The sequence below is a fragment of the Chenopodium quinoa genome, unplaced genomic scaffold, assembly GCF_001683475.1.
Source record: "Chenopodium quinoa cultivar QQ74 unplaced genomic scaffold, ASM168347v1, whole genome shotgun sequence".
Classification (NCBI taxonomy): domain Eukaryota; kingdom Viridiplantae; phylum Streptophyta; class Magnoliopsida; order Caryophyllales; family Amaranthaceae; genus Chenopodium; species Chenopodium quinoa.
In genome coordinates, this window is record NW_018743199.1 from 4,562,756 (window position 1) to 4,576,636 (window position 13,881).

At 38.3% G+C, this 13,881-nt stretch overlaps 3 protein-coding genes across 3 annotated transcripts; 1 reads left to right on the plus strand and 2 right to left on the minus strand.

Annotated features, from left to right (window-relative positions):
- Window positions 1-3,064: 3,064 nt before the first annotated feature.
- LOC110733632 lies at window positions 3,065-7,690 on the minus strand. Its single transcript, XM_021913702.1, has 9 exons — window positions 7,305-7,690; window positions 6,899-7,125; window positions 4,949-5,130; window positions 4,572-4,856; window positions 4,437-4,495; window positions 4,299-4,335; window positions 4,104-4,175; window positions 3,608-3,932; window positions 3,065-3,509 (listed from the first exon to the last, which is right to left on the minus strand). Exons 1-9 carry the CDS (start codon window positions 7,450-7,452, stop codon window positions 3,147-3,149), a joined length of 1,698 nt encoding a protein of 565 aa, XP_021769394.1. The 5' UTR covers window positions 7,453-7,690; the 3' UTR covers window positions 3,065-3,146.
- Window positions 7,691-8,495: 805 nt separating this feature from the next.
- LOC110733633 (40S ribosomal protein S11-like) lies at window positions 8,496-10,862 on the plus strand. Its single transcript, XM_021913703.1, has 6 exons — window positions 8,496-8,627; window positions 8,713-8,753; window positions 8,871-8,971; window positions 10,075-10,219; window positions 10,296-10,385; window positions 10,511-10,862. The coding sequence occupies exons 1-6, from the start codon at window positions 8,616-8,618 to the stop codon at window positions 10,599-10,601; spliced, it is 480 nt and encodes a 159-aa protein (XP_021769395.1). The 5' UTR covers window positions 8,496-8,615; the 3' UTR covers window positions 10,602-10,862.
- A 342-nt stretch (window positions 10,863-11,204) lies between these two features.
- LOC110733634 (flotillin-like protein 3) lies at window positions 11,205-13,567 on the minus strand. The gene is made up of 3 exons (XM_021913704.1): window positions 12,903-13,567; window positions 12,307-12,708; window positions 11,205-11,909 (listed from the first exon to the last, which is right to left on the minus strand). The coding sequence occupies exons 1-3, from the start codon at window positions 13,428-13,430 to the stop codon at window positions 11,391-11,393; spliced, it is 1,449 nt and encodes a 482-aa protein (XP_021769396.1). The 5' UTR covers window positions 13,431-13,567; the 3' UTR covers window positions 11,205-11,390.
- Window positions 13,568-13,881: the final 314 nt, after the last annotated feature.

Below are 13,881 nucleotides of genomic sequence, written 5' to 3' on the forward strand. Positions count from 1 at the left end.
TTGGCCACCGTGGCGATGATCACCAACGGATCCTCGTGAGGGAACGTTACCCCTCGGCAATCGGCGGCTGTGAACGTCATGTTCGGCACCGGCGACTGGGGAGGCTGAATGTCAGCGTTGTTCACCTGGTGGGTCAGAGCCCTAAGGTGTCTCTTTTGTTCCCTCCGAGAGCATATTCCTCCCGAGATAACATTGATCGGAGAGAATTTTCCCTCCGCATTTTTACTGTTCTTCCGGGGGAAGTCGAGGTCTTGCCGAGAGTCCTTTGCTGACTTCTCGGCCTCCTTTTTCTCGCGGTGATTCGCGATGTATTTTTTCAAGTATCCCTTCCGAACCATGTCCTCGATCTGGTCCTTCAGCTGGATACACTCCTCAGTGTTATGTCCCGGAGATTCGTGGAACTCGCACCACTGATTTTTATTTTTTCGCTGATACCACTCTGGGAGTGGTCTTTGCTTTCGGTAACTCTGCTCTTCCTTTGTCACGCTGTAAATTTTGGCGCGTGGAAGAGAGAGCGGAGTGTAGGACTCGTATCTGCCTGTGTATGAGGCGGATTTTTCCTTCTTTGGCTCGTTGGCCGAAGATTGTTCCGAGGCCTTGGCCTTTCCCTTTGTCCTCTGGCCTTGGCCTTCAGACAAGGGTGTTTGTTTTTGCTTCCCTCCCCCAGATTGAGGTTGGGTTTTTGTTTTGTTCCACTCTTCGGCTCGGATGAATTTATCCGAGGCGTTCAGAGCTTCCTCCAAGGTCTGCGGGGTATGCATGACCATGAAGTCTAGGAACTTCCCAGGCTGAAGGCCATTCTGCATTGCAAAAACGGCTAGCCCCTGGTCCAGAGAGACGCTGGATGACTCGTTGCTGAAACGGGTCAGATAGTCTCGGAGGCTTTTGGCCTCCCCTTGTTGCAGACCCATGAGTTCTGCAGTAGTCTTCTCTCGGCGGTTTGCCGTGGAAAACTTGCTCCTAAATTTGGAGGACAGATTGTCCCACCCTGTTATAGAGCCTTGCTTCACTCCCTTGGAGATCCATGCTTGCGCGACCCCCTTGAGAGTGGTTGGAAAATATTTGCACCAAGTCGCTTCGGATCTGGGGCAAAGATGCATATGAGCCTCATACGAGGCAATGTGGTCCTTCGGATCCGAAGTCCCATCATATGTGATGTGCGACGGTATTTTAACCGTGGGCACGTGCTCTTCTAGTATCCATTACTCGAATGGGGAACTGGTGGGTAGCATAACGGCCTTGCCCTTGTTCCTGGCCGAAGGGACCGCGCTCCGCCCTCTTAGAGAGATAGGAGTGGTTTTTGTCCCTGGCTAGGAAGTCTGGGCCTCGGCTGCGGGGAACGAGAGGCGACTGTGCACGCTCGGTTCCTTGCCGCCGAGTCGGTCGAGGACGCTTCGGCGAACAGTGTCAGGTTGCTCTCGGCGAGCAGATTCTGGCCGAGAAGCTGAGCTGCTGCTTTTATGCGTTTCTGGTCGAGAGGTTGAGGATCCTCTGAAAAATTGAGGGTTCTTTTTCCTCTCTCTTTCAGTTCTCCAGGAATCCTCTTCCCACTTTTCCAGTTCCTGGAAGGAAGGAGGTTTCCCACCATCATGGTCTAGCTTCCTCCGCTGATGTCAGGTATGCGGAGGAGTTCGATCGCGAGGTGGAGGCATATTTTGTGCCCTCATTGCCTCCATGAGCACTGCCAGCGCTCTCGCCACCTCCTCCGAGCTGGGCCCCGTCAAAGGGGTCCTCAGCTGAGTGTGGAAATGAGAGCGGACGGTCGATGATTGGCTTTGGGGCACTGAATAAGTCCTATGATCGGACTGACCTCTGCTAGACCGAGAGAGACTCGGCCTATGATGAGAGTTGTGAATTACGGGAGAAATGGAATCCTCCCTGTATGATCCTCCCCCCGAACTGGCATCCTTGGGAGAGTTTCGGTCTGGTGAGGGCGATGGTGTAGGAATTTTAGGCTTTTCGCCTTCTCCTTGACGGAGGCTTTTGCTCTTGCGGTTCTTAGCCATTGCTACTAAGATGATTGCAAGATGATTTTGATTAGAAATTTGGCTTAAAGATTTTTGAAAGTCTTCCCCACAGACGGCGCCAAATTGTTTCGGATGAAAACAATGGGGTCTTGCCGAAGGCCCGCTGAAGTGGCTGAAGACTGTTCCGGTCCAATTGATGCTGGGCCGAAGGTTTCCTGCACAACTAAAACACGTAAACTAGCCTCGGGGGTGGATCCGAGGAAGACCCCTCCGATGCCGAAGTCAAACAGTGTTTAGAGAGAGAAAGCTATGCAAGAGATTTGATGCTTGAGGCTTTTTTGTGTTGTCATGTACAAATGAATGAATTGAAGGCTTATATACCTTTGCACATGATGAGAGGAGAGCAATTGGGCCTTTAAATAGTCATGGGCTGACCATGGCAATTCGGACCAAAGGACTCTTGGTTGACTTGGCTTGATTGGAGGCTCGGGCCTTGACCTTGGAATATGAAGTCATTTAGTGACCAGGCCCAATAAGATAATTGGACACAAATACATGCTAGGCTCAATTAGATAAATTGGACCCAAACAATTCTTTTTTAAATTGCATATGCACATGTCCATCTGTTAACTCCTTGGCAAAACAGTCCATAATATAAGGACTTTAAACACAAAGAAGTGACTAATTAATCTCATTAATTATTTCCTGACATTAGAGATCAATCATTTGGGTACATTTTGAGTAAATATCATATCCAAATGCCTCCGCTTACACGATTATGTAGTTTATGACTTTATGTTTGTCCTCCTATTGAGGAACAGTACACATGCTGATGGAGTGATAGTAGAAGATATTTCTAATTTTTGCTTGTAAACGCGATTATTATTATTATCATGTACTTTGTATTTTATATAGAGTAATAACTAGTTTCGTGTTAATATTAGGTTTTCTAACACAATTATTACTTATAGAGTATATAACCGAGTGTGGACTTTAAACATCAGCTTAAACTTTTGGTTAACTCAATCGTCTAACAAGCTTTTGATTATTGATACATGTAGGGTGAACCAAATCTACGCAAAACATAGTAACCTAAATGATGACAAAGCTAAAATTCTAAAGTTCATTAATAGCAATAGTATTCAGAATTACAGAAAGAATTAGAAATCAATTTACACATTAAGATTTCTTGTAATTACCTTCACTTAAGCGCCTTTTGGTATACAACCTGTGCTTACGTTCTCTACCATAAATCACCCAGAAAATGAGGGACAACATCACTGCAAATGAGACCAAAACCAATCCTGCATACACCCATCTGCTATAGCGTCGAAGACCAGGGCAATGATCGGTGTATATGCTTGTGAAGGTTTCCCTGACAAAAGAGCAGTCCTGTAATGCAACAAGGTCAGGACCATAGTTGTGCAAGCCATAGCTCACATTCACCGCGGAAATCATTTGATTATACATGGCCGGTGTTAAACGGCCTGTAGTAGTGCATATTCCAGTTGGATCAACCTGACACACATAGTTACCCAAAGCCTGCAAGAGGAAAAATAGCCAGTGTTGTTAGCAGGGGACTGCAGGGCAATCTGAAAGTGTACTGCACTACTGCCTTTAAGGGTTGGTTGGTCTGTTACCTGAGAAGCATTGTTCAAATCAACTTCACCACGAGAGCATTGACGGTCCATTAAATCATGTGTGAATGGGTTGCAAAGAAATGGCAGTAGAGGACCAGATTGATTATAGTAAAAGGGTTTGAATTGCACACCAAAATTGATGTTAGAGACATTGGATATGACCGAGTTAACCATGTCCACAAGCTGAGATGTAACCTCCTTGCTTCGCTTTAAGGTTTCTTGTGAAGTAGCAGGGTCGACACAGGGAAGTACTTCATCTAATGCTGTATGAGCCGTTGGGTTCAAAGACCACTGATGCATTGCCAAACAAGTATCCGTGGCCACACTGGTGAGAAACAAACAAGTAAATACGGCGAATTTGGTAAGCAAGACAGATATAATAAGGTCAAACAGTATATGTATTTATATTAGAGGATACTTGCAAGCTTATGAGATGTGATTAATAAAAGTACTTAGAATTATTTGAAGAACATTCGAGTTACAACCAAATACTTACTTGTGGAACAGAAGGAATACACCACACAAGATAAGAGTCCCGGTCAATATAATCCATCCAAAAACCACAAGCCTGCAGGATTTCCAGTACTCATCTTAAGTGTCATATGAATGTAAATATGATAGTTGCAGGAGCCAAATTCAGTTAATAATTGTAAATAATGGCAATGTTTTTCAAGGTCTGCTAGTCACTTACGTGTAGACAAGAACTTGCATACCGAACATTGAGAACACTGAAACAAGAGAAGGGCACAAAACAATCAGCATGTTAAGTTGACAAGAGACAAAGAAGAAAATTTGACACCATAGGAAGCTAACAGCCAAAGTGATTTACAGAATCCGAGAAATGCTAGGAAAAGCATGATGGCAGCAACTATGATGAGCGCGAGCCTCCTGCAGAAGCACAAACATTATCAATTCTAGCTGTAAACTTGGTGGATATATAGATGATGTAGATTTTAGAACTTACACAGAATCTAATACTTCTCGTATGTCATCAGCAGTGTTAGTTGACTGGTGATCCAGGAAGCTAGAAGCAGCAGTGATTTTCATGTCTATGTCGTCAATGTCAGTTTGCACATTAGAAGGCAAGAATACATTTTGAATTCCTATCTGCTTTGCCGAAGAAAGATAACTGGACACATTGTTGAGCTTCCATTCGGTTATATCAGCTTGACTCACAAGATATTCCAAAGTTGATACAGTACTATGATGAAACTTTGCTTGTCCATTATATAAAACAAGACATCCAACACTGAAACAAAAAATTATTGACGGATTAAGAAGGTGTAGCTGTTAAACTTAGATGTTCTAGTGGTATTGTTAGAGAGAAAGGTGAGAGCATACACTGCAGCAAGTGTGAAGAGTATAAGAAGTACGAGTGAAAGAATGTAAGCTATACGTGAATAGCCAATGCGCTGCTCCCTTCGACAACAGTGACAGATAGAAATGATCAACAAGCACAGCCCAAAGACAAAGAACCAGACTAAGGAGATAATGAACAACGGAGCAGCAGAGTATCTAACAGACTGAAATACAACAAAATAAGGAGAATGCTGTGAGGTTCGAGCTTCAAAACAAGTTATAATCAGAAACAAAGATGCAACATAATTAGCAGCCAAAATTTTGGCATATAGCCATATATTAAGCTACCGTTCAAGTCTCTGAAAGACAATGCTGCTGATATTTTCGCTTTGCCTTTGCCTATCTTATACTCTCATGAGTTTGATCACAGCTCTAAATTCGACTTTACATTTAATTAAATTTTTAATGACATTGGTCGATTTGACACTCTTGGAAATAGCATACTCATCCCAATTCAACCCCATCTCCTATCGCATTGCTTGTTATGTAGTACTAATGTACAAACTACAAAATTACCTAAGAATGCAAATATAAGGGAATAAGTGTTGTCAGTTTGTAAAATAAGTTTGGTTTGTTAAAAATTAAAATCACCGATTCGTGCACTCTTTTGCACAAAAATTGTAAAGAACACAAAATGTGATGCTACAGACTAAAGACAGTAGCCTTATTGCATAGTACAATGCTAAATCATGCACGTACTCTATCCGAAATTAGTTGTCACATTACTAATTCAAATTCCACCATTAACGTTATAACCTGCATCATTTGTGCTATAGGGCCCGGGCCATTGGAGGGTACTTTAAAGAATCAAACATGACATGAACTTGGTGACAAAGTTCTTCAAATGATCAGTGTACTAATTTTAGGATCTGTTCAAAACTCTCCAATTTCCCTAAAGTATGCCACAAATTTTGTGACAGGTTGTATTCAACCAGTAGTTTCAGTCAAATTTCTGGCCCACCATTAATCCTTTTCCCCTCTTTTCCTCTCCCTAATCAATGTATTGTATTATGTATTATCTTCACTAAATAAAATATGATTAATGAAGATGGGGTGATTAAATTAATGTTTAGCTGGAAATTATGAAGATATTTTTAGGAGTTATGCACAATACCTAAAGTATGCAGCATTGGGGGCCAAATCCATAAAGATAGAGACCTATTTGGATCAAAAAGTTCAAAGTAATAAGTGCATTTCTAATTTACAATCATAATTTGGCCACTAGTAATAGCAATGTACACATTTTGAGACCATGTTAGCAGCTTAGGTACTATTGTAGACGTGTAGCACTACCTCAAAACCCTTGCAATATTTATGAAGTCATCACCCCTAGTTTTCTTCTCACCTTGTAAAAGGGACCATTAGGCATCATGCATTTTGTTGCTCAAGTTCTCGGATTCCTCGGATAAAGAGTTATTGTTTAACAGTTAGACGACTAATAAAAGATGAATAGGTAAAATTTGACACTTTAATCATGGCTTTACCTTGCGTCCTCTATCCTTAAGGATATATTGGTTCATTAAGGGGATATTGGTATTTTGCCTAATGTAGTAATGTTGTTATATGCCCAAAACTTAGTTATTACTTATTAGTACTCAATTGGTACTTATTTGCAACATTGTTGAATGCCTAAACTCTTTATGCAAAGAAACCTTTTTTACTAAGAAGTAAATGTTATTCACGAGTTAATCAACTTGTCGTTCATTTCCATATCACAATCATTAATCAGTAAAGAAACCCTCTTTAACATACTTTCACACGTAGTTTCGAGTATGCAACTAGCTAATTTAGTCACCTAAAAATAAACTCAAAGGACAAAAATATCCTTAATTTCTCTTTATTTTACCCATGCTAACCAATTTATCATTCCTAAATCCTAATAACAATAATAATAAAATGGATAAAAACAAGAAAAAGAAGATAAGAACTTACAGCCCAGTAATGGCGGTCAGAAATATTCCAACCACCAGTGTAATACTTAAAACCATCTAAAGGATCCTTTCTATGTGTTCTTCTTGGTGCCAATGTCATCAACGAACTCTCTCCTCCGTAACCGCCGTAACCACCGTACCCTTCTCCCACTCCTCCACCAATACTCGGCCCCTCCGAAATTCCCCTTTCACCCCCATTATTTGTGTTATTTCCTTCACTTTCCCACCCTGAAAATTCAAACAACAAAATAATGTTAATGTAAGGGTAAAATAGTAAAAACGATAACTAATTATAAGTCTTGTGTAAGACGGCCTGACCAAACTTGTATTAGAAACACTACGACAAGAAATTATTGTACGTGGTTGGATTGTGAGACCGTCTAATACAATAATTAAATAGAGGGTACCTGGAGAAGGAGGAAGTGAAGCGGGAGTAGCAACTACAACTACAAGTGCTAAAGTGAACAAGTACAAGTATAGTGATGTAGGTAGGAGATGAATTGAAGGGCCTACTTTACTACTGTTACTACTTCTACTTGTGCAGTGGTTTAGCATTATGAGTATTTTTTGAGCAGAGAAATGGTGAGAGGAGAAGCAAATGGGATTGGAGGAAAGGGATAGTAGAGTAGAGTAGAGTATAGAAGTGTGAAGTGTGAAGTGTGAAGTGTGAAGTGTGGAGTGATAGTGACTAGATAGTGTCAAGGTTAGTACTAGAGGGTGAGGATTGAGGAAACATCTACCCCACCACCAAGAAAGAATTTTTGGTTTTACTCAAATGCCCTTTTTCGATTTCATTTGTGCTATCAAAGTGGTATTTTACGTAAAAAAAAAATAAAATTAAGTTAGATAAGTATAAACAAAATTCGTTTTGTAAGTTTAATTGTGTAAATAAATAAAAGCAAAATAAGTTCATGTTATCTTAAATAAATTGAAAATTTTTTGCGTTCATCTTATAATTTGTTGATGATTGTTAACCGATAAAATATGATGAAACTAGAATTGTTTAACCACCTTCTTAAACTATTAATTGTATAATATATACTTTGTTTTGTAAGTTTAAAACAAAATAACTAAACTAATGGGTTTATTCACAATTGGTTATGTTCTTGATACATGCATTCCATTCAATAAAATAACACTTTGAAACTTGGTATATGCATTTCATTCAATAAATTAACACCTTGATAAATGCATTATTCACAATCCAATTAATTATTAACAAGGGCATTTCTTTCATTTGTAGCCAAAAAAATTGAAAACTGGACCTCAGAAGAATTGTGGGGTCCAAAAAGTTGAAAAACCAATAAGACAAGCTTTTTATAGGCTCAACCTTGAAGAAAATCATGATTTTGTGTCTTTGTTTGTTGACTCCAATCAAAATCCTTTTACATTTAGCAAACAACACAACAAGATTCAGGCCATTAGCCCAAAAATTAACCGGGCTTAAAATCTAAAAGCCCAAACAAATAACTGGGCTTTACATCCACGAGCCCAAACAAATATCTGGGCTTTATATCCAAGAGCCCAAACAATAAACCCAAAACAGAACTAAGGATATTTCGGTAATTAAAAACAATTAGGGCTACTTCAGTTGGCTTACTATATAACTAAAATTTCTTTCATTTCCACTGCTTTCAAGCTGTATTAGTATTAGGGTTTCTGTGAGTGTGCCGTAACGATTTTCTCTCTCCTCGGAAAGCTTCTGCAAAACCCTAACAATGGCGGAACAGGTTTTTCTCTCTTCTCTATCTATTCTTCACGATGCTGTGTTAAAATCAATCGAATGTTAATTTTTTATATTGTTTGTTTTGGTAGACGGAGAAGGCTTTTTTGAAGCAGCCGAAGGTGTTCCTTTCGTAAGTGATCATCGATTTTTCTGTAATTTTCTGTTGAATTTGAGCTGCTGTTAGTTTGAATTTGATTTTATTGAGGATGAATTTGATTGAAAAATGGTGGTTGGTGGAAATCTGTAGGTCGAACAAGTCTAGCAAAGGAAAGAGACCTGGAAAGGGAGGTAACAGGTTCTGGAAGAGCATTGGTTTGGGATTCAAGACTCCTCGTGATGCCATCGAAGGTATAATCTCTGATTTTTTGATGAATTTTAGTTGTTCAAATCATCAATATTGTTGGCGTATTTTGAAGGCATTATATATTAATTAAGCTCGAAATAAGTTAGTTATGTGTATTTGTATAGTTCTATTGATTAATGCTTTAAAATGTATGAATTGATGAACAATTATTTCTTGTTAGATGACTAGAATTAGTTTAGTTTTTGGTTAGGAGACTGAGTACTGGATAATTGTTGAAGTAATGTGTGCTTTAGTTTGCTGTATTTGTATAGTTCTATTGATTTTAAAATGTATGAATTGATGAACAATTATTTCTCGTTAGATGACTAGAATTAGTCAAGTTTTTGGTTAGGAGACTGAGTACTGGATAACTGTTAATGTAATGTGTGCTTTAGTTTGTTGTATTTTCGAGGAGATCGAATCCATCTCTGGCGGTTTTATAGTTGTAGTTTCAATAGTTTGAACTTTGAAGTTTGGTATCATATGTTTTTGATACAATGTGGTTTGTTCAAATCTTTTGATATATTTTGAAGTTTGGAATTTTGGATGATACTATGTGCTATGGTATTTGATTAAGGTGTTGATTGATTGAATATGTGCTATGGTATCTGTTTTTTATTTGAAAGAGTTGCAAGGATTTCAGTTGCAAATAGGAATACCTAACGTTTGTAAAATTCTGATTCTGATTTCTGTTTATAGTTATTTGTATTGCTTGATTGATCATTATCCAGATATTTTGTGAGTCTAAATACCAGACTATGCGCTTGATCCATGCCCTGCTGATTTGATGTCTTGGTCTTAAAGTGAACGTTAAGCTGAATAATTGTACAATGAGGACGTTAAATGCTTAAGTCTATAACGAAATATTTTTAAGACCAATGCTCATTCTTTTTTTTCCTTAACATGCTGTTTCTATGTGTAAAATTGTAAAATCAGGACGTTAAATGTCCTAAGTCTATAACGAACTATATTTAAGGCCAATGCTTATTCTTCTTTTCCCTTAACATGCTGTTTCTAAAGGCATAACTCTTTTGTAGAGTCAAGTATCTCCATACTATATTATGGAATACAGGCTTCATTGCAGCTCACATTCTTTACCTTTGTGTAGGAACATACATCGACAAGAAATGCCCATTTACAGGCAACGTTTCCATCAGAGGTCGTATCCTTGCTGGTACTTGCCACAGTGCCAAGATGCAGAGAACCATTATTGTTCGTCGCAACTATCTTCATTATATTAAGAAGTACCAAAGGTTGGTCATAGTTAGCTTCTTTATCTTTAAATATTCTTTTTCAAATTTTCACTGATTATGCTTTATATATCCCTAGATATGAGAAGAGGCATTCCAACATCCCTGCCCATGTTTCACCTTGTTTTCGTGTGAGGGAAGGTGACCATGTGATCATTGGCCAGTGCAGGTCTGTTCATCCTTTTTGTCTGAACGTTTTCAATGTTTGCTGTGTGTGAATTATAAGATGTGTTGTTTTAATTTGATTACATGGAGTTGTATTGAATGTATCTCTTCTATTGTTGTACCTTGCAGGCCTATCTCCAAGACAGTGAGATTTAATGTCTTGAAGGTCATCCCTGCTGGTGCAGCTACTGGTGGAAAGAAGGCTTTTGCTGGACTGTAAACCAAATTTTGATCACATTCTACTCTTTAGAAGTTGAGAAAGCAGTCAGAAGAAACCTTGTTCATGTATTATCTTATGCTCGTAGAAGTGTTTCTATGATTGATTTTAGAGTATGTGTTTTTATCAACTCAGTTCCTTAAATCTGATTTTGTCAGCTAATTTGTTTTCACATGGTTTATAAATTATTGGCACCCTTTTTTGCTTGGGCTTTCTCATCGTACTTAAATTTCAATTGATTCCATGCTAAAAATTCTGGCCGAATAGATCTTTAGCTGGTATAAGGTGTATGAATGTTCTGTTCGTGTCTGGTAGCTATTGGTTGACGTAACATTCCCACCTTAACCAGTTTTGGTGCATTTACAATTTGAGGCATTCTCTCTATATATCTTTGGGTTGTAAATTTGTAATGTTGTGAATTTGTGATTCGAATAAGCAGTGGTAAATCTATGGTTAATATCTTAATTTTATTCATCCTATGACTCTTATCAAATCAAAAATATATTAAAAACAGGATCTGAAACCACATTTTTGGTGAAATGTAAACTAATTCTATTCAAATACGGGTATTTTTTTAGTTCCTTCAGTTTTATATTTCAATTTAGATGCAAATGCATATTGCACATTAGTTAGCGACAAAAACTCAATTAAAATTATTGTCATACATATGATTATATGAATGATACAATAAAGCTCTGAAGTCTAAACCGCTCAACAACAAAACGTATAGTCATAAACTTGACGAGTAGCAGAAGAATAGCGTAAATCATGGGAATTTGGAATTAAATCGTCTCAATCATATGTATTACCAGTGTCCTTGAGTGAGCCCAACCATGAAGGTGGAACCATCCCAGTTTGTTCTTGAACTGTCTTGAACAATGGTGGCAAAGTTCGATAGATATTTGCGACCTCTGCCATTGCTGTACCACCGGCTGTCTTATCATTCGATCCCTCACCACCATTTGTCCACACACTAATCTTAGGTTGCAAGCCCTTGATACCCTCGGCATTAATTTTAGCAATGTCTTGAAACATGCCGTTGTTAATCATCATGTAGTCCCTTAGAGCTGCGTAATTGCCCCCAAGTGCCTCTAATAGGGTACGTAAATAGGTACCTTGTGCTTGGGCAAGTGCTAGTATTCCTTCTGCTTCCTTTTGCTTTGCATAAAGGTCGGCATCAGCTGCTTGTTGACGAGAGTAAAATGCTGCTTGAGCAAGTGCCTTTTGTGCTTCGGCCTCCTTTTCTTTCTTGAATAGAGTTGCCTCCGCTGCCTTTTGTTGTTGGTATAACTCCCAATTCGCTTCTTGTACCTTTTTTTTCCCCACATTTTGACAATATTAATTTATGAAGAGCGGTATGCAAGTGTAACATTATATATTCGTCACAGTGTACTCAAAGGTTACTTGTTTTAGGTTGCCATAACAATATGCATTTTGCAATTGTAATATATCCGTGTGCAATGTTAGGCATATACATATTGATGACATATTGGCTAATGAGGTTACATAGCTACACAAACAGTCAAACATCAATCATGGATTTTTGATAAACTAAATTACTGTCCTACTTTCAAAATTCATGAATATTAAAGATAAATGACCAATTATGATTATGTTTGCATTACTTTCTCCTTTGTTTTATTGTGAAATTATAATTAAGAGAAGTTGTAAATTAGTAATTTTAGAGGCATCATACTATTATACTAACCTTAGTTTCATACTCAACACTAGCTTTACTCAAAAACTCAGCCTTCAATTTTTCGGTTTGAGTCAAAGCGTTCATCCTCTCAACTTCTCTTTGCAACTCAGCTTCTCTAAGTTTGACTGCTTTATCAGCTTCCACCTCAGCAACCTGTGTTTCTTTAGTCCAACTAGCCTGCTTTGTTGCCAACTCAGCATTCGCTTCTGCCACCTCAGCCAACCTTTCATTCTCGTATATTTGCACCTCTGCCTTCACCTTTATCTCTTCCTTCTGTGCTCCTCCTTTCCTTTGCACTGATATTATCCTTGTTTCTGCATCAATCTTTGACGCGTATTGCAACGTTTCTCCATCCCTCAACTTCGATCCTATCTCTCCCTTCTTTCTTGCTTCTGCAACATCAATCTTGGCCTAGTGTACATGTTAAAAGATGCATTAAAAGTTAGTACTTAATGATGTTACAAGTGTTAAATATGAAAACGTCTATTTGTAAAATCATATTGTATATGAAATATGTACTTGATTATGAGAGGTTTAAATTGAACAACATAATACAATGATCGGCTTATAAAAAAAAAAAAAAAAAAAAAAAAACACATCAAAACCTGATTGGCAGCCTCCATTTGGGTCTTTTGGCCCAAATAAGAAAAGTACTCATGGCCAGGAATATCCACCAATTGCTTGATATTTGCATTATAAATGAGCAATCCAAACTGATTAAGTTCAAGCTGCACCTTTTCAAAGACCTCTTGCTTAAACTTCTTAGCCCCACTAAAAACCTCCTCCATGGTCATGGAGGCAGCAAGTACTCGTGTCTCACCCTCGATCACACCTTGGACAAGCTCCTCCACATGGTGGGAGTGTTTGTCATGAGGAGCAATGAGTTTGGCATACTTCATGAGTGAATCATCATTGTCGACTCTAGGCCCTATGGTAAACACTGCTGGCAGGATGAATGGCAGCTTCTCTGAGCTCATGGCTTGCACCTCGAAGGTGTAGTTGACCGGTGAAATGTCGAATTTGGTGCATGATTGCCCTGGTAGAACCCATGCCTTCTTGGCTAGCTTTATATCCGAAATTCCTGCCCCGGTTACTACTAAATATTCTGATGCACTCGCTATATTGAAAAACATGTTGTGTTTTTGTTTTTTTTTACACAAATTAAATTCTTGATATATAATGGCAAAAAATTTCAATGCTGATCTAGGTGTAAGACCAAATTGTTGTACGACCTACAAATGCAGGATGATTTATGATTGGTTTGATAAGATGTACAGAACAAGGAATTTATCAAAACTTGTTATTTGCAAGTAGACAATTAAAAGAATTTTCTAAGAGAAACAAATTTCGATTAAACATCTATTGTAGACTTTGACTCAATAATATAAAATTATTGAATAATCATAGCTATAGACTTTGACAAAATGAAATTATTAAAATAATCGACCGGCAATTACATTGTTTGTGCATTTATTTGATCATTTCGTTAGAAGACGAAAGGTAACTTCTATGTAGGCAGATAATACTTGCATATAATATGTTTAGCAATTTTGTACATTATTAAATATCGAATCTTCTTCATTT

Coding starts and splice junctions, on each gene's coding strand:
- LOC110733632 (XM_021913702.1), bottom strand. CDS start 7,452: ATGCTAAACCACTGCACAAGTAGAAGTAGTAACAGTAGTAAAGTAGGC. Junction 4,857..4,948: donor CTCTTCACACTTGCTGCAGT/GTATGCTCTCAC, acceptor TTTTTGTTTCAG/TGTTGGATGTCTTGTTTTAT. Junction 3,510..3,607: donor ATTTGAACAATGCTTCTCAG/GTAACAGACCAA, acceptor TTCCTCTTGCAG/GCTTTGGGTAACTATGTGTG.
- LOC110733633 (XM_021913703.1), top strand. Junction 8,972..10,074: donor TCCTCGTGATGCCATCGAAG/GTATAATCTCTG, acceptor ACCTTTGTGTAG/GAACATACATCGACAAGAAA. Junction 10,220..10,295: donor TATATTAAGAAGTACCAAAG/GTTGGTCATAGT, acceptor ATATATCCCTAG/ATATGAGAAGAGGCATTCCA.
- LOC110733634 (XM_021913704.1), bottom strand. CDS start 13,430: ATGTTTTTCAATATAGCGAGTGCATCAGAATATTTAGTAGTAACCGGG. Junction 12,709..12,902: donor AAATGGAGGCTGCCAATCAG/GTTTTGATGTGT, acceptor CATGTACACTAG/GCCAAGATTGATGTTGCAGA. Junction 11,910..12,306: donor GTGTTGAGTATGAAACTAAG/GTTAGTATAATA, acceptor GGGAAAAAAAAG/GTACAAGAAGCGAATTGGGA.